This window comes from Maylandia zebra, unplaced genomic scaffold (genome assembly GCF_041146795.1).
Source record: "Maylandia zebra isolate NMK-2024a unplaced genomic scaffold, Mzebra_GT3a scaffold02, whole genome shotgun sequence".
Classification (NCBI taxonomy): Eukaryota; Metazoa; Chordata; class Actinopteri; order Cichliformes; family Cichlidae; genus Maylandia; species Maylandia zebra.
The window spans coordinates 735,803-755,665 of NW_027490032.1; the positions used below are offsets into that span (position 1 = coordinate 735,803).

At 43.1% G+C, this 19,863-nt stretch overlaps 3 protein-coding genes across 3 annotated transcripts in view; all 3 read right to left on the reverse strand.

Moving 5' to 3' along the window:
* The window catches only part of LOC105940479 (cell adhesion molecule CEACAM20-like), a 49,925-nt gene extending 31,336 nt beyond the window's left edge, over positions 1 to 18,589 (reverse strand). The window contains exon 1 of the mRNA XM_076880998.1: positions 18,537 to 18,589. The gene's annotated coding sequence lies outside the window, so the exon portion shown is untranslated. The remainder of the gene's footprint in view (positions 1 to 18,536) is intronic.
* LOC143415719 (uncharacterized) lies at positions 3,930 to 7,109 on the reverse strand. Its single transcript, XM_076881111.1, has one exon. The coding sequence runs from the start codon at positions 6,758 to 6,760 to the stop codon at positions 4,139 to 4,141; it is 2,622 nt and encodes an 873-aa protein (XP_076737226.1). The 5' UTR covers positions 6,761 to 7,109; the 3' UTR covers positions 3,930 to 4,138.
* Positions 16,695 to 17,989, reverse strand: LOC143415659 (Fc receptor-like protein 1). Its single transcript, XM_076880999.1, has 3 exons — positions 17,424 to 17,989; positions 17,108 to 17,344; positions 16,695 to 17,024 (listed from the first exon to the last, which is right to left on the reverse strand). The coding sequence occupies exons 1-3, from the start codon at positions 17,650 to 17,652 to the stop codon at positions 16,966 to 16,968; spliced, it is 525 nt and encodes a 174-aa protein (XP_076737114.1). The 5' UTR covers positions 17,653 to 17,989; the 3' UTR covers positions 16,695 to 16,965.
* Positions 18,590 to 19,863: the final 1,274 nt, after the last annotated feature.

A 19,863-nucleotide genomic window follows, 5' to 3' on the forward strand; every position in this document is an offset into this window, starting at 1 on the left:
TTTAACTATCAATCACAGTTTTGCTAAATAAAAGGATTTGGCTTGCATCAGTCACATGATCACATTTAACCAATGATCGCCCTTGACGGCAGAACGCGCTGGTTACGAGCCGGGAACGAGCTCACAAAGAGCACGCGCATTCGTTGCGGTCCGGAGCTGTAAGAGAAACACAAGTTAACTCAGAGACACAGACTGATGCGACAAAACCAGTAAGTAGGTGTACAGCGTACACTGTAGTGTGTAGCACCCAGGAGTATCAGCTTATTACGTACACGTTGGTAAGCTGTCTTGTTGCAACTGACGAACTGAAACAAACGAGCGTGCTGTGTGTGCAACAGCGTGACAAACATTACCTGTCCTTTTATTAACTGCACAAGTAGTGCTGGTCATAGCTGCTGGCTACCTGTGTAAGGCTGTCATGGGTCTGTAGCTTTGTCACCGTTTTAGGGAACATATTTAGTTTTAAAGTAAGTTTCCGGGCTTTTCCTGCCTTTCTGGAGGGATTATATTTCACTAAAAAACGATCTAATATGCATGTCCACATAATTATGCATTATTATAATTATAATATATTAAAAACACACGCTGTATTTTAAAGAACATGCATTAAGAAGCAGATTATATTAGATTTATATTTTAAATAAGACAAAATTTGGATTTTACAGCAGTAAAATGATTGTATCTCTACAGTTTAAAAATGTAATAAGCTTTGCCCCTGCACAGAGTGGATAGTGAAACAAATGGAATCATCATAAATACATTATTTCATATTTATTACTTCCCCCTCCTCATTGCTTTATTATTGTAGCTCTAGTAATAAATAATAATGTAAGGATTCTGGATTAGCACCATGATGCCCATAGTATATACAGTATTCTGAAGAAGATCTAAAATGTCACTGTGTGTGCGTGCATGTGTGTGTTTTATTTAGATGGATTTTTAAAAAAAATATTACTCATGATATAACATTGTCCAGACATGCCTGGTAAGGACATGAGGAGGGAACAGTAGGAGCTGTGTGAGGCTACTAAAGGCAGTGCTATAACATTTTTCTGTCATCATTTTATTATAGATTACGTGCAAGAGTTGTTAGGTGTGGATAATTAGATTATAGTTTATTGCAATAGCAAGTTGTGCCTTGTTCTCAGATAGACAGCAAGTGGAGAGTGATATATGAAATGATGGGATGGAAGGAAGAAGAGAAATAAGAAGAGAAAATGCTCTCAATTATGGAGACAGTCAAATGGTTTATTTATGTTTGATGTGTGCTTTACATTTGTGTGGCTGTTAATAAAGTTAGCGCGCTCTAGGGGGCGTATGCGTTCATCAAAAATGGCCGAAGGCTGATGTGTGATTATTCCTCCCAAAATGTCGTTGATGAAGTTAGCTATGCACGTCAGATTTTACTGCGCATTTTCATACCTCTGCCAACAGGTTATGGGCCCAGGAAGCTAAGAAGTTTTCCAAAAGAGTCCATGTGGTTTTGCCACCGAGAGAAACGCTGCGACGTACTGCGCACTCGGTGAGGATTAGCATACCATGCTAGCGCCATGAGCCGACGAGCCGCTGAGTCAAATAGCCGTTGGGCTCGGCTAGTTTTTGATGGAGACGAAAAGAATTACGAACTATGGGAGACGAAATTTTTGGGCCACCTTCGTCTGCAAGGTTTAAGAGACATTATTTTGAAGCAGCCTACCGACGCGGAGGGAGAAGAAGAGAGAGCAAAGAATGCAGAGGCCTACGCGGAGCTGATCCAGTTTCTGGATGACAAAAGTTTGTCTCTTGTTATGCAAGAAGCAGCGGATGATGGACGGAAGGCACTGGGGATTCTAAGAAACTATTATGCAGGTAAAGGAAAGCCTCGTATAATTAGCCTGTATACAGAACTCACTTCGCTCCAAAAGTCCAGCAGTGAGAGTGTGACTGAGTATGTGATACGAGCAGAGACAATAATCACATCCCTGAGGAATGCTGGTGAAACTTTGAGTGATGGGCTATTGGTAGCAATGGTTTTGAAGGGACTGCCAGAATCGTTCAAACCGTTTGCGATCCATGTCACACAAAGTGAAGTTGAAGTGACTTTTGCTGAATTTAAAACTAAACTGCGAAGCTTTGAAGACACAGAGAAAATGCGCGCCGCAGCGTCAGATGACAACATCATGAAAGCACGTGCACGACCGAGCGACAATCCCACGTTTGAAAAATTGAATGACCGTGGGGCCGGCAACGCAGACATAATGTGTTTCAGATGCGGACTAAAGGGACACAAAGCCAGGACGTGTCAGCGCAAGCAGTGGTGTAGCGAGTGTAAAAGCACCACCTATCGGGACTCAACATGCAGACGGAAACGGCGGCAAGACAATGCACGGAAAGTTTCCGAGGAGTGGGGTAGCAAAGACTACGCATTCCGGGTAAGCAGTGAGGGTGCAGTGTTCCAGTCAGAGCATGGCGTCAACAAAAAGGGTCTGATGGTGGACACAGGGGCAACTTTGCATATTGTTACAGATATAACGAAGTTCAGGAGATTCGACGACAGTTTCCAGCCCAAGTCACACTACGTAGAGTTGGCTGACGGCACCAAGTGCACTGGAGTTGCAGAGCAAAGAGGGGAGGCAGAGTTTTGCTTGATGGACAGCAGGGGGCAGTGCCACAAAACAACCTTGAAACAGGCACTGTACATCCCATCGTATCCAGAAGACATCTTCTCTGTGAAAGCAGCTACCTCAAATGGAGCAACTATGATCTTCAAGCAAGGAAAAGACACCCTGCGACACAAAGACGGTACAAGGTTCCCAATATATGAGTACAACAGACTGTACTACCTACAAACAGTAAACACTGAAGGTAAAGACCAGTGTAAGGGTTGCTATGACATGCAAACATGGCATGAAATTCTTGGTCACTGTAATTATGATGACATTCAGAGATTACAGGGTGTTGTTGATGGTATGGCAATCAAAGGAAAAACAGATAAATCTGTCTTGCATTGTGAAGTGTGCACACAGGGAAAGTTTGTTCAAACTAGAAACAGGGACCCTGATGCACGAGCCAAAACCGCCTTAGAGCTGGTACACACAGATCTAGCTGGTCCAGTAGACCCAGAGTCCAGAGATGGATATAGATTTGCACTATCATTCACTGATGACTATTCCAGTGCAGTGTTTGTGTATTTTCTGAAAAATAAGAGTGACACAGCAAAAGCAACTCAGAAGTTTTTGGCTGATACAGCCCCGTATGGGCAAGTTAAATGTATCAGGTCTGACAATGGAACAGAGTTTATGGGAAATGAGTATCAGGCACTCCTTAGCAAAAACAGAATCAGGCATGAGACCTCAGCACCATACTCACCACACCAAAATGGTACTGCAGAACGCAATTGGCGCACTCTTTTTGATATGGCCAGGTGTATGTTAATAGAGAAACAGTTACCTAAAGAGTTGTGGACTTACGCAGTGCAAACAGCAGCTGTAGTGAGGAATAGATGTTTTAACAGACGCACAGAACAGACACCATATTTAATGCTGACAGGAAGAAGGCCAAACCTTTCCAGGATGCAGACATTTGAGTCAGTGTGTTATGCCTACAGGCAGAACAAGAGAAAACTAGACTCAAGGTGTGAGAAAGGAATTTTTGTTGGATATGACAAGAACAGTCCAGCTTATATGGTCTACTACCCGGGCAGTGGGAAAGTACAGAAGCATAGACTGGTGAAGTTTGAGACTGTAGCATTCCAGCCGGACTTTATTGAGACGATGCACTCAATGATCATTACGGATGGACCATGGTGGGGTATTCCAACCCATTTATTCACAAATTGCCATAGACACATCGTAAGAGCTGTAATCATAACATAAAACAAATAAACATTCACTTGATATAACCACGTTTCTGTTATGCTAATCAATTCACAGAAAAGGCACTGACCGCTTAGTAAGACGTTCACCATTTTTGCCAAGTTTCCTGTCACCTAGACAGAGCTTCACTCTCCTAACCAGTCCATCTCTGTCCATTGTAGTCTCTACGACTCTTCCCAACCTCCATTCATTTCTGGGCAAGTCTTCATCCTTCATTATGACTATATCCCCGATCTGCAGGTTTCTCTTTGGGGTGTGCCAGCGTTGTCTAAAAGCAATGTTGGCTAAGTACTCTTTCTGCCAACGGCTCCAGAACTGCTCGGCCAAATATTGTACGTGGCGCCATCTCTTTCCTGCACTGTAGAGAGGCCGATTGACTTATCCTTGTTGATCCTTCGAAGAATGCGAGCCACTGCACAGATGGCGCGAGTCCAGGATGAGAACTTTGCCAGCCGATAAGTAAGAGAATCTTGTTCTACAGTTTCCGTGTTTAGAGTCCGTGTTTCCTTAACTTCTGGATCTCCGACTGACAGTTCCGGAGCCACCTCTTCTGAGAGGTCAACTCCCTTTTCCCATAGAAATGCAGGGCCGGTAAACCAGTCCGATGATATTAGCTCATGGACAAAACAACCTCTAGAAGCACGATCCGCAGGATTCTGGTCAGTAGGGACGTATCTCCATTGCCTTTGATTCGTGTAGAGATGTATCTTCTGGATATGGTTGGCTACGAATGTATGAAAACGTCGAGCCTCATTATTGATGTACCCTAGTACAACCTTGGAATCGGTCCAAAAATGCTCTTCAATGTCCGCATATCCAAGTTCTTCCTTTAAAACATTGCTGGTTTTCACAGAGATGACTGCAGCCGTCAACTCTAATCTTGGGATCGTGGTGACCTTTGTTGGGGCGACGCGAGATTTGGCCATGACTAAAGCACAGTGGATGTCTCCTTCTTCATTGCTAAGCCTTAGATATGAACACTGTCCATAGCCAGTAGTGCTTGCGTCGGAGAAGTGATGTAACTCACGTTTAATAACCCTTCCGAAATCTGCCGGGGCATAACTTCGGGGTATATTTATCCTCTCCAAGTTGTTGAGGTCGTTTTTCCATTTCTCCCACCGTGGACGAAGTTCGTTGGTTAGAGGGTCGTCCCAACCTGTTCCATGGCAGCACATCTGCTGCAGCACTTCCTTTCCAATGAGCAAAAAGGGGGCTATGAGACCCAAGGGATCGTACAGGGATGCAACAATGGACAATATGCCTCGACGTGTTGCAGGCTGTTCCTTAAGGTTGGTGCTGATCTTCAGGCAGTCTGATTCGACGTGCCATTGGATACCCAACGCTCTCTCTGAAGGTAAGTTATCAAAGGCAAGGTTGAGGTCTTTAATGTCTGATGCACGTTTAGTTGCTGGTATGCTTACCAGGACAGCTTTGTCATTGGACACAAACTTGTGGAGCCTAAGACCACCCAGGGCACAAAGTTTTCTGGCTTCTTCTGCTAACTTGATAGCCTTCTCTGAGCTGTCTGTACTTGTGACTCCATCGTCGACATAGAAATTTCTCAGAATGAACTGAGAGCCTAATGGGTATCGGTCTTTATTTTCTGTAGCCAAATGCTTCAATCCGTAGTTCGCACAGCCAGGCGATGAGGCTGCGCCAAAGATATGCACCCTCATACGGTATTCTTGGGGCTGTGCACCGAGATCTCCTTTCTTCCACCAAAGGAAGCGCAGGTAATCCTGGTCTGACTTCTTCACATGAAATTGGTGAAACATTTTCTCTATGTCGCACATCAATGCAGTGGAGTGCAACCGGAAGCGAAGAAGTACACTGTTGAGATTGTTCATCAGGTCAGGACCAGTGAGCAGATGATCATTCAAACTGGTTCCCTGGTACTTGGCAGAGCAGTCGAACACCACGCGCAGTTTGCCTGGCTTCTTGTCGTGGAATACACCGTGATGAGGTATGTACCATTTTTCGCCCTCTTTCCCATCATCGTGGACTTCCTCTGCATCACCCCTTTCTATGACCTCCTCCATGAACTTGATATACTGTTCTTTGTACCCTTCATCCTTTAACAGCTTCCTCTTTAGATGGCTCAGACGTATGACTGCAAGCTGTTTGTTGTCAGGTAAGGTAGGTCTCTCCTTAAAGGGCAACGGCATCTCGTAGTGACCTAGACTGTTCTTTTCGATGTGGTTCTTGAGTTTGTCCAGGAACAGGATGTCCTCCTGAGACACTGGTTTGCCGTCTTCCTTAGCATCCTTAAAGTCAGACTCTAGAATGCGAATGGCATCTGCCGGAGTGACTGGTGGGAGCTCCCTGACTGCAACTCGGAAGCACTGTCCCGCCGTACTTGAGGTGTCGGGGCATGTCGACGTACCACCAACTATGCTCCATCCTAAGTCGGTATGAATTGCATAAGGCTCATCGTCTCCTCCCGTTATGACGTCTCTTGGTGCCATTGCTCGTGCGCAGTTATAGCCTATCAATAAACCAACCTCACAGTCCTGTAGAGGTGGAATCTCTTCTATGACCTTGGAGAGATGATTCCACCTTTTAGCTGTCTCGCATGTTGGGATATGGGCTCTGTTTACTGGTATGCAATCCTTGGTATAAGCAGGAGGAAGGTCGATGAGGAGGGAAGAGCGATAACCCCGAACACAAAGCCCTGAGACTCTTTGGCTCTTTACGATCACGTCGCGTCCAATCATCGTAGTTAACTTCAGCTTAACTGGACAGGAATCTGCCTTTAATACATCACTCAGTTCCTGGTCAACAAACGTCGTGTCGCTTTGCGTGTCCAGCAAGGCGTAAACCAGTTTCTCAGTTCCTGTATCCTTTTTTGACACCCACACAGGCACAATCATTGATGTGTTAGTTGGCTGTCCAGTAATCACTGACATTGAAGTTGCAGCAGCCTCCGTTTGGCCGGCATTGCTCAGGATAGTGGTTTCCTGTGGCAGAACTCTTTCCTTCTTTAAATAGTTGTCATCGTGTAAACAAGTGGGATGTTTACCCTTGCACGTGTTGCATGAGTGTCGATGTCGACAGTCTTTTGCACTATGTCCAGGTTTGGTGCAGCCATAGCAGAGCTTATGTTCTCTGACAAAATCTCGACGCTCCTCCAGAGTTTTAGCAATAAACTTGGGACATCCATGTAGTCTGTGTTGATTATTTTGACAGAAGGCACAAGGAGACCTTTCCTTTCCTTTAACTGGCTTGAGCCTCTCGGTGTCAGCCTCAGTCTGTGTGTTTAGAACCCTTGCCTTGTTCCTCTTAGGGTCTCTGCTGCCTTGTTTTGCTGTGCTCGACTCAGAGCCGCGGAGGGCATAAGCTGAGGTGATTGGATTGCAAGCAATCTCTGCCTCTGTCGCCATAAATGCGGCGAAGTCCTTAAAACTGGGGAATTCCTTATTGCCCTTTAAGGCTTCAGTAACCTTCCTGTTCCAGTGAGATGCTATCCACTCTGGTAGTTTAAGGATTAGCTTCTTATTCTCTTCACAGTCGTTCAGTATTTCGAGGCTCTTCACATGTGTCATTGCATCTTGGCAAGCGTTTAAGAAATCTGAGAAGTCTCTTAATCCTTCTGCATCTCTTGGTTGGATCTTTGGCCAATCTGTGAGCTTATCTCTGAAGGCTTTCTGTATAATAAAGGTTTGGCCATATCTGTTATCCAGTTTGTTCCACGCATCCTTATAAGCGTCGCTGTCATTCCTATAGAAAGTTCCTTCTAATGTTTTACGAGCTGGGCCGCCTACATACTTCCTCAAGTAATAAAGTTTGTCTGCTGGGGAGATGGCCTTTTTGTCAATAAGTGACATGAATGAAGTTTTCCACTCAATGAACTGAATGGGGTCCCCACTAAATACAGACGGCTCTGGAACTGGAAGTCTATTTAGAGCCATACTGTCTTGTAGGGCTTGGGCAAGGGATGACACGTTTAGGTCGGGTGGCGATGCTGTGACGGTGGGAGTTGGAGGGTTGATAGCAGGGGGAACATGATGATTTCCCACTGAACTATTAGAGGAATGGAGACTGCCTTCCTGCGAGGCTACCTGGCTGTAGACTTGCAGTTTGGCCCGAGCAGCCCTCAAATTCTTTTCTGCTTGAAGGCGTTCAAGTCTGCGCTTTTCTACTTCCATTTTTCTGTGCTGTTCCTCTATCTTCTCCATTTGTCTCTCTTCTTCCAGCAACCCTTCAAATTCGACTTCCTTAGCAGCTAGCTCTGCTGCTGCATCCGCCTGTTTGAGTGTTAGAGTAGTGCTTTTGTGACTACGGATTGACTTTGTCACTCTAGATGCGGTGGATCCATAGATGGAGCGTGCGTAGCTGTTCTTAAGCAGCTCCCTGAGACGGCAATGTACTTGTTCTGCATCATAATCACCATCGAGATCTGACATTCTCTCGTAGGTAACTTTCATAATTTCGGCTGTAACTGCCTCACAACTGTCAACGTGACGTCTTAATTCTGGAGAAGGTGTAATGTGACTTCGTATTTCAAGGTAAGTGTTTAACACAGTTTCTTTCTCTTTCTCCAAAGAATCCATCAAAGATGCCAGCTCGCCTTTACTAATGTCTGACTTGAGCTGCTCTCTTGACTCTCGGGCTCGAATCTTCCATCTTTCGTACGTTGAGATGAACTTTCTTTCCCTTTTTCTTGCTTCCTCCTGCTGCATTTCGAGCGCCTTTGGAGTTGGGATTTTTGTTCGAGTGGAACGTCGGAGGCCTTCCTTAAGCTCACCTTGTAAGTTGTTCAACGTTTCTTCTCTGCGTTGAATTTCCTTCTCCAAAAGTTATATTTCCGTAGTTTCTGATGTGTCTTCAAGAGACGCCTTAAGCCCTTTGATTTTATTCTGCAGGTCGACTATCTGATGCTCTAGTTCTGTTTGTGAGGAGGGAGTCTCCATTTCCTTCATGTTTATGTTATTTACTTATCTAATTTGCAGGCTTTAGTTAATGAGCTGCTTGTGGTTACTATAACTTAAAGGCTGCATTAACAGAAGGGAGGAGAATCTCTGCACTTTAAACCAAGTTGAAATAGAAGCGGATAACCAACACAACATTGAGAAGAAATGTATAAAATCATAAATGCAACCTGCTAGCTGTTGCAAACTGATGTGGTAAAGTAAACCTCTTATGCTAAACACAGATCAATACACCATTACTATTGTACAGTTACAAATTGAACTAAATGCCCCTCTTTCACCCCCTTTTGGGTCAGTAGAAAGAATGATAAATATACAGTAGTGGTGGTAAATACCAATAAACAAAATTACTTCACTTGTTATTACTTCATGTCCGTTGTGTCTTAATGCAGCAGATGTCCACAGTAGTTGACGACCTTCTCTCTCCCTTTAACCACCACTGATGAGAATGAATGTCCTTTCCTTGTCAATTAGAATGAAATGTTCCATACCTTTTCTGACCGTCACATCAAACCATTAAGCCAGCTGCATGATGATTATAAAGTCTCTGTCTAGAAGACCAATAGAATGGCACTGAGTTGCTCCGTGAAATGTCTTGTCAATCCCAGACGAATAGCAACACAGCTCCGTGACTCGTCCTCGTGGTTCCGTGGTGCAGGATGGCAGCAGGATGATGCGGGGGATCAGCTCTTACTGTAGCATTCCAGCCGGACTTTATTCAGACGATGCACTCAATGATCATTACGGATTGACCATGGTGGGGTATTCCAACCCATTTATTCACAAATTGCCATAGACACATCGTAAGAGCTGTAATCATAACATAAAACAAATAAACATTCACTTGATATAACCACGTTTCTGTTATGCTAATCAATTCACAGAAAAGGCACAGGAGGTGCTAGCATCAGCCTGCTAGATCGCTCATAAACTTATTAACAATCAAGTAATACATTTACAAATTGTCCGAAATGTAAACAACAAGTACAACACACAAACATACCTGTTCGCCTTCCAGCTAGATGCTAATTTTAAGATGGATGGAAAACGATAACCTTCTCATTAATCCTTTCTGCGGCAAGCAGTTGCGGTACGATCTTCCTTCCCGGAAGTTGCCCGTTCCGAATTTCAAAATAAGAGTCTAATCTATATTATAAAGTATAATTCGTTGAGGGATTTAACTGTTTGAAAAATATCAAATAAACAAATAATCTGGGTCATTTACAGAGACTAAAAGCACTGAGCAGCTCCTTCAGTGGGAGACTGCGGCACCCACGGTGTGGGACGGAGAGATTTCGCAGGTCTTTCCTCCCCACTGCTGTCAGACTCCACAACAAAGACTTTAACTGAACAAACACACACATCCACACATGTGCAATAACACTAAGTGCAATAATCTTTTCTGGCATCGTTGTATTTTTACTCAGTTGTATATAGCATTCGTATTCTATTTTTATCTTATTGTATATTTTTATTCTATTTTATTCTACTGTATATAGTATATTATTTTATTCTATTCTGTACAGCTGTGTACTGTATTTATTCTTATTGTATTCTAATTTTTGCGTCATAACTTTTGCACTGTCCACTTCCTGCTGTGACAAAACAAATTTCCCACATGTGGGACTAATAAAGGTTATCTTATCTTATCTTATCTTATCTTATCTTATCTTATCTTATCTTATCTTAAAACAAGAGTAGTGAGACAAACACAGACTGACAAGGTGCCAGATGATGAGGGTGACTTTGAGACACCAAACAGGTTCACCAAGACCAGAGAACAGACTGATGTGAGTACAGAACACACAGATACTCAGGAACAGATCCCAGTAAGCATGTCTGAGATGAGCAGCCAGTCACAGGAGAATGAACTCTACTGCGAGGCTGCAAGGTATCCTTCCAGAGTGAGAAAGAGGCCTGGGTATTTAAGTGAATATGTTACTGATAAGGAGGATTGTGATCAAGTACTTACAAACATGGATTATTGTTACAGAGCAATGTGTAACATTCCCCAAACATTCAAGGAAGCAATAACTTCATATAACTCAGAGAAATGGGTCAGTGCAATGGATGAAGAGATGCAATCACTAAGAGAAAATGACACATTTACCTTAACCACTTTGCCTGAGGGTAAGAAGACAGTGGGGGGTAGATGGGTGTACGCAGTCAAAAACAATGTTGATGGATCTGAGAAGTACAAGGCACGTGATGTTGCTAAAGGATATAGTCAGAGGATAGGTGTGGATTATGAAGAAACATTTTCCCCTACTGCTAACCTGACTAGTATCAGAGTGTTGATGCAAAAGGCAGCACAAGAAAACATGCTTTTACATCAGATGGATGTTAAAGCTGCCTATCTTCATGCACCAATAGATTGTGAGGTATTCATGGAACAACCTGAGGGTTATGAGGTAAAATCCGACACAAATGAAAAACTGGTGTGCAAGTTGAAAAAGTCGCTATATGAGCTAAAACAATCAGGCCGAAATTGGAACAAGTTGTTGCATGAATATCTGAGTGAGAACAACTTCGTGCAAAACCCCGCTGACCATTGTGTTTACACAAAAATGACAGAAAATAAGAAGGTGATTCTGATTGCATGGGTAGATGACCTGATCATTGCTGCTAGTGATGAAAGTGAACTAACTGTTGTGAAGAAAATGCTTGCAGCAAAATTCAAAATGAAGGATTTGGGTAAACTGAGACATTTCATTGGTATAGATTTTGACCAGAGTTATAACTGTGTAAAAATGTCACAAAAACAATATGTGGAAAAAATACTTGAAAGATTCAACATGCAGGATTGTAAAGAAAGACAGACACCTTGTGAGCAAAAACTGAACTATGCTGATGATGCAGAAAGGATGAGTGATGTCAAAAGGTACAGAGAGGCAGTTGGTAGTCTGATCTATTTGGCTACATGCACAAGACCAGACTTGAGTTTTATAGTCAGTAAACTTTCACAGTACTTTACTGAGCCAACTGAAGACCAATGGACTACAGTAAAACATGTACTGAGGTATCTGAAAGGGACAACCGAGAAAGAACTGTGTTACAGGAAATGTGACAACAAAGAACTGAGGTTGTGGGCATACAGCGATGCTGATTGGGCAGCTGATGTAACAGACAGACGGAGTACAACTGGTTATTGCATAAGCTTGTCTGTAGATGGTCCTTTAATCTCATGGAAAACCAAAAGACAACCTACTGTTGCATTATCTACCTGTGAAGCGGAGTACATGGCTTTAGCTGCGACCCTACAAGAAGTTTTGTACCTAATGCAACTGTTACAAGGTATTGATGGACAAAAATATGCACCGCCAAAAGTTCATGAAGATAATCAGGGTGCAATTGCGTTGGCAAAGAATCCTGTGACGAGACAGAGATGTAAACATGTTGACATAAAGTACCACTTTGTGAGGTCAACTGTGAGTGCAGGAAAAATAACTCTGGATTATTGTTCAACAGAAGAGATGGTTGCAGATGTAATGACAAAGCCTGCAACAAAAGTTAAGTTGTTCAAGTTTGAGAAGTTTATGTTTGGGCATTAACGTGGTATACGGACATGTATACAGTACTGAGGAAGAAACCTTTTGTTTGTTGTTTTTTGTTTACTTAAGAGCATCATAATATGAGAGCAAGTGGGGGTGTTGAAATAAGAAGAGAAAATGCTCTCAATTATGGAGACAGTCAAATGGTTTATTTATGTTTGATGTGTGCTTTACATTTGTGTGGCTGTTAATAAAGTTAGCGCGCTCTAGGGGGCGTATGCGTTCATCAAAAATGGCCTGTTACATCCTGGGAGGCTGTGGGAGTGTGTGGGCGTGGTGTGGTCTTCTCCCTCTCCTCCTCCTCCTTCGTTCTGGCCCCTCCCCTTGTCTCTCTCTGCCCCTGCCTTCTCCTTTAGGTCACACCTGCTGCTCATCTGCTCTCGTTACAACCAATTACCCTCAGGGGTGATATAAGCTGGAGAAGAGCAGTGTGGAGGAGGAGGGAGAGGTTTCTGGTGGATTTCCGCTGTGCTGGTCAGAGTGTGCTACTAGCCTAGGTGTGGAACAGCCTGCTGCGTGTGACCAGCCTTCTGGTGTGTGGCTCTTTGTGAGTAGTGCTTAACTGAGCAGTGATTGCTAGTGATGGGCAGATGAAGCCTCATGAAGCACTGAAGCTTTTCATTAGTGATGGCCAAATGAAGCTTTCCGAAGCACTGAAGCTTGTATTGAAAAACGGTTCATTACTCGAAGCTTTTCAACACAGTCCTCTCCGGTGACATCTGGTGGTGAAAATTTTGAAGAGCAGCTTGAATCTGCAAAATAAAACGGACTGCTCAATCATCGCTGCTCACTCAAGAGTGGAGTTCTCTCTGATATTGGGCCACCGTTCCGTTGCTTTGAACATGTAATTGGTTTTGTTTTCTCGATTGGGGGGCTGAAAAAAATGTAATGCGTATTTGCGTAATACATTTTGATCAATAAACTTTCCCTATTTAAACATGCACTATGGTGTGGCCTTTCTTTGCTCATAACTCCTTGATGTTGGTAAATACAATAAGTGAGCAATATATATAATATACATATGATAACGCACAGCACATTATGGAGTATGCCCCTGCTGTGAAGTCCTGCCTCCATCTACTTGTCGTTTAATCACTGGACAGCTGGACAGGTTCATACAAAATATTAGATGAGGCCAATTGTCCTATACATATTTTTGACCTAGGGGTGGGATTGATTGTGAACTGGAAAGGGAAAATGCTTAGGGAGCTGAGTACGGCTGCATCGTCACTGATTTGTAGAATCATTTTTGATTCGATACAGGATCCGATTCAATTTGATTGGAATCTGGAAAGTTTTGCCTCAGTCAGAAATATTACAAGTCTGATCATTTAACAGTATATATCCATAATTTCGTATCTATTAAAAGAAAGCTGACACATGTGAGACTTAATTAGAGATGTAAACAGAGAGTTATGAAACCTGCAGCTGCAGAAGCCAGCGGGAAAAAAAAAGAGGCAAACACAGCGCGGACCCGACGACACACCAAAATCTGACTCTGACGCGTCGGGTCCGCGCTCTGTGTTTACGTTTGTATGCAGAATCCGTAAACCTGCTCCCAGTTACAGTTTTAGCTGTATGGTGTTTGACGACATGTTGTGAGGTTTAACCTGAGATGCTGGCGTTTCAGGCATAATAACGTTAATTTACAAATCGACACAGCTTTGTAATGAATCAATATCACTTTATTCAATTTAGCATGGATTGTAATCAGAAAGGCGATAATCAAAACCCACCCCTAATCAAGAACTTGCAAAGTAAAAACATGATCAATGTAAGGTAGCCCTTTTGTTATTTACAGTTAACAAGAGGATTAGTGTTACTGTGCGCTGGCTGAGTCTGTTTCTTTTCTTAGAAATAGTTTCTCCTGCCCTGGAGAAAATCCACTTGCATGGAACAGAAGAGGCTGTGGAGTGCAGGAACTACACTGCAAGCTGGTAGATATGCAGGTATTCCTGGGTCCTGCAGACTATCACCTAAAAACAATAAACAAAATGATTTTCTAAACTGTGTAGCAATGTAATGTACGTATAGTGTCAAATACATTTTTGTAGTCTTCATTAGCTTTAATTCACATGGAAGTGTTCCTGAAGTCATATGCTGTAATGATATTTACATTATGAAAACATGATTTTGGACATTTCAAGTTTTTCACTTCGGCAGATAAAATGAATTGAGCAAAATCAACTCAAAATATCCCCACACGCCAGAACGTCCTCTCTTCCTCGCTGGCTCCATATCTGTCAGTGGAATGATCACCTCTTCGCTCTCTGTCACCATCAACACACTCCACGAATCCCGTGGATGATTCACTTCCTTATATCCGTTTGAATCAGGTACCGAAGCAGTTACGTGCGTAATGAAGCTTCGGACGTCACTGGTCACGTGACTTTTGCCAAACGAAGCAAGCCTCGACACAGTGCTTCTGAACCAGTGTGTTGTTTTTTTCGACACACGCTCCGGAGCGTCAGCTTCAAGCGGGCCATCACTACTTTTCATCCAATTGGTTCACCCCAACGCGAAGCTTCTTGAAGCTTCATTTGCTCTAGCAGGACACCTACTGGACGTAAAAATATTAGTTGGCATGAATTTGAAGAGTGTGGCATTTTGCACACAGCCTGTAAATGTCAACAACAAAAGGAGTGTGTAAAACATCTATATTGTAGTGATGGCAGTATACTGTGTATATTTATACTAGCAGTATGGAAAATGATTATTTGCGGCAAAGTTCGAACCGCTTCCTGAACCAGTCACGTGGTACAGCCGGGCAGCGAGGCTTCGGACGTCATCATTTTCAGCTCCTCCCATAAATGAAGCAAGCCTCGATACGCGCTTCGCGGAAACGCCCCCTCCATTACTCGACACACGCTTTGAAGCCTCGATACAGAACGTCACATCACTAGTGATTGCCCATGAGTGACGGCAGCCTTCATTAGTTTGTGTGGCCTGCCTGGATATTGTTTGCAGGCAGCGTTGCTGTCTCTTTCTGTTGAAGCTTTCTTTGTTGAAGTGGTCATTACCACTTTGGGTTGACCTCCCTGATTTCTCATTAAAGCAGCGGTGCTGTCTCCTTTTGTTGTTGCCATTTATATGATTATTGAGGTGTTTGCCTACAATAAAGATCTATTTTATATTAAATACCTCTGCCTGGTGTTCTTTTCATTCCACCTGGATCTAACTGTTACTGTCCCCCACCCTCATCGCCTAGCTTTTAAGTGGGGACGTAACATGGCCGAAGGCTGATGTGTGATTATTCCTCCCAAAATGTCGTTGATGAAGTTAGCTATGCACGTCAGATTTCACTGCGCATTTTCATACCTCTGCCAACAGATTCACAGGCAGAGCCTAAATTATTTCTCACAGTTTTTTGTTGCTTTATGGTTCCAAGCGCTGTCACCAATCTTTGCATTTTGTTATTATCTCACGACATCAGCTACCATCTCTCCTATGGACTTTTTAATGTTTACAGTCTCAGATCAACAAAGCCCTGCCCTCCAGCACTATCCACAGCAACCCCTCAACAGCAACATTGTACCCATCAGGTAAAGCATCGGCTACGTTTGCTTTGCCTTGTTGCCCATATTAGATTCTTGATGAATGTGTGTTGTTGTTATTCAGCCTGGTTCAATGTGCCCCTTTTTAACTTTGAGCACCCGCCCCTTTAAACCTCTCTGCACAGCCCTGGTCCCTGATAATGCATTGCTTTAAATGGCGAGAATCTTGAGGGATGGCTGTTATGAGGAAAGGCAGCCCAGAGACATCGTTGTGTGCCTCAACTTTCGGTCTTTAAGGCTAATCTGCCATTTTTAGGGGGATTAGATTTCTGATCTAGATTATCATATTAAGATTTGGGACACATCGCCAGTACTGGACCTTGGATTCATCGGGTGTTTCGGCCATTATCACTAGACACCCTCATCAAGGAGGCCCTGCCAGGGTTGATCAGGCCCTGGAGTGTCTGTGGTTTATGTTAAATTGTTATTTCTCTTCTTCTTTCTTCTGTTTAGTTTCCTACAGTTCATCTATTCACTCCAACTGAGAAATAATACCTGACTCTTTAGCATTTATGGAGCCTCACTTCTTTAAAGGGATAGAAAAGGTGATAGAGAGAAGTAAGACAAAAGGGACAAGATAGGAGAGAGCAGAGAGGAGAGCCAGAAGGGGGGCGCCTGATCTGGCTTCCCACTCCTCCCCGCTGGATCGGTCTGTACGCTCTACCTCCCCACTGCCTCCCAGAAAAGGGAAGAAGAGCAGATAATCATTTTTTATTCATTTATTTGTTCATTAGTAGAAACAAAGAACATGAACACCACCTCTGCTCTGTCCGATGTCACATAAGACGTCACTGATTGGATTGTCTTCTATAGCTTCCACTTGATTAGCTGAAGCAAACCAAAAGGAACAGCAGTATGACGCTGTGCAAGTTTTGATGACACGTTTAAAGTCATTGATATACTTGTACATAGTTCTGAAAAAACCAAACCTGAGTCAAATCCAGAGGTCCGAGTGTCACCTTCAGGTTTTCTAACATCACAAAGTTTTATCAACAGAATTATTGAAATGAGTAGAGCTGCAACACAGACTGTTAAAAAGAATGACAACACAGAGACAACAGGCGGGGAGAGTGATGTATCACAAGAGGTGCAACCAGGAGGAGGTGTGGATGTAGGTGGAGGTGTGGTGGTGTTTCCCTAAAATAAAGCAAACACAGTCATTAAGTTGTCACATTGTGAATGTTGAAACCTGCAGAAACACAGACAGGTGAGTGTGTCACCTGTGACAGTGATCCAGCTGGATGGAGACTCTCCATGGCCGCTGATGTCACACTTGTAGAGGCCTTCATCAGACCTGGAAACATGCTGGATGGTCATTGGCTCTTTTCCGATGAAGACGCCATCTTTGAAGAAAATGGCTGTGAGGTTGGAGGGAGTGGTCTTTGTTTTACAGAGCAGAGTGACGTCATCTCCCTCCATCACAGGGAGGACAGGACTCTGCAGGATCACTGATCCACCTCAACACAGAGACAAACTACAGCATTTCATCCATTTACACACAGCTTCATCAACACTAACTCCACACACTCAGCTTACCAGTGACTGTCAGGTTAACCATGTTACTGATGGGACCCTCTCTGGACTCACACCAGTAAACTCCACTGTCCCACGGGAGGACACTGCTAATGTTACAGGAAGAATCAGCTGCTGCTCCCCACTCCTCACACTCAGCTCTGATTTCTCTGCTTGTGTTTCTCCTCAGAGTCCATCCAGCAGAGCTGTCGTCCTCGTCACAGCTCAGAGACACAAACTCTCCCCCAAACATCTGAGAGCTGCTGGGACTCACAGTCAGAAGAGCTGTGATGAAAATCTATATAAATATATTCATATTAAATTTTTCATAAACACTTAGGGCTGAAATAACATTCCTGGTGATCATCATTAACTATTGTAGGAGCCATTCTTGGGTTAATACCTTATGTGGTCACTAGAGGTCACCTTTTTCTGTTTTGATTATGTAATGTAAAGGTATTTAAGGTAGACTCACGTAATCGGCGTCAGGTGTGTCATTAAGAAGGCAAACAGTTTGTGACCGTTGCGCTGTTATGCTAAGTCAATACGGAATAAAAACAAGATACATACTGCTGTATTTATTGGACTGTTAAATTAATTCATGCATACCAGTGACATCGCGTCACCCCCCGTTAACGACCATCTCAGTGGCTTCAAGCATAGGCTTAGCCTCTACAACTATGTCAAACAACAGCATCTTCATCGTGATCAAACTTTAACAGAACTTTTGGGTTGAAAATATTCATTCATATTCACGAGAGTCAATAAATTTTAATCTTTAAAATGTGTTGTTTATTTCAGGTTTAAAATAGGACAAGAGAAGGTTACCGACCTTGGTTTGTGGTGTAGCTCAGATCAGAACTAAAGAGAAATGAAACAGAGGTTGGTTTAGAGGTTTTACACAGTTTGATCGAGCTACAGACTCATGCAGAATAAGCAGAAAAAACAGGAAGTGATTCTCTCTTTGTTGTCTTCTACGCAAACTCGATATTTATGTGGAGAAACAAAAGAAGTGGCATCTTTAGGCCTTTACAAAGATGAAACCCATTACAGTATACTTACAAAGCAGAAGAAATGATTTCTCCATTCTGTCTTTTGTTGATACTGAATTAATTCTTCTTGCATCAGTTCACTCACATAACACATGAACCTCCTCCTCCTTCCTCTGTTACAGGGTGTTAGTTTGTGGTTTCCCCCCCTCATCATTATTATGAGAAAAGATTCTTTGGTTTCAATACATGAGGAAATACATTTTTAATACGAGGCAGTGATCAAAAAGATGAAAAAAGGAGAGAAAAATACACAGAAATGGTCAACAAAGCAAACCTGTGAGGAGAGAAAGACATCTACTCCAAATTTTACAACCAACGACGCTTTAGAAAGCACTGCAGCACTCAAGATGCAGGCTTGTGGGGGACAGAAACGAGGTAGGAACAGGCAGCAGAAGCAGATTTAAGATGAAAAATGAATTTAGTGCTGATGTTTGGGGAGCTGCATTTGCCATCATTAGTTAATATTACATATTTAAATAAATTATATAAAAACTATAGCAGTAATAACAGTTTGGAATTCTTCAACCAGGGACGAGTGCAGAAAGGTGAAAGTCCAGAATGCAAGAAGCTGCCAGCATGCCCGAAACAACAAAGCACAAAGTGTTGCTCTGTGTTGTCTGTTTTGTTTCATGTTGTAACCTGTTGTGGAGGTATTTTACAGCTCTAAATGAAAAAACTGCAAATAGTGATGTGCGTCATTGGATCTTCCAAGGAAATCCTGAATGCAAGATTGCAAGCATGTTAATATTTTTCACCCTGTCACAGTCCAGGTCAGTTCTCCTCTGCCTGTCCCAGGGAGGAACTGTCTTCACCTTATCTGGAGCTAATCTGGAACAATCTGCTACAGATATTTAAGACCAGTGTTGCTGTCTCGTCACTGCCAGTTCATTAACTAACCCATGTTGGTAACAGGCACTCATGCCTCAGTCTCAAGTCTATGTACTTACCTTGTTCTCTTGTGCTTCAATTCTCTCGTCACACCTCCACTCTTTGGCTCTGCTTGCTACTCCGACACCTTCTCTCCTCAAATCACCACTGACTCCACCTGGAACGTACGCCTTACCTCTCAGTTAAATGTACACCTGTAGGAGTTCTATAATACACAAACTCCCTTTGTTCTTTCTCCTCAGTGCCACCACACTTGTTACCAAACATGCCCTGTCCCTGCCTCAGAGCTCCACACTAGTTTTCCTAGACACAAACCTCGTGCCAAGCATGATTTTATTCTGTGTTCACACTAAAAATTTTGCCACATTCCCATTGTTGCAAAAATAAAAGCATTGTGTAAAACTAACTCAACCATCTCTTCACTTGGTCCAGCACTTGAGCCCAGTTTTAGTATAGGCCTCTGGTCCTTTGTGACACTCACAGGTTAAGGACTAGGAAGCACTGACTGCAAGCATAAAACGATC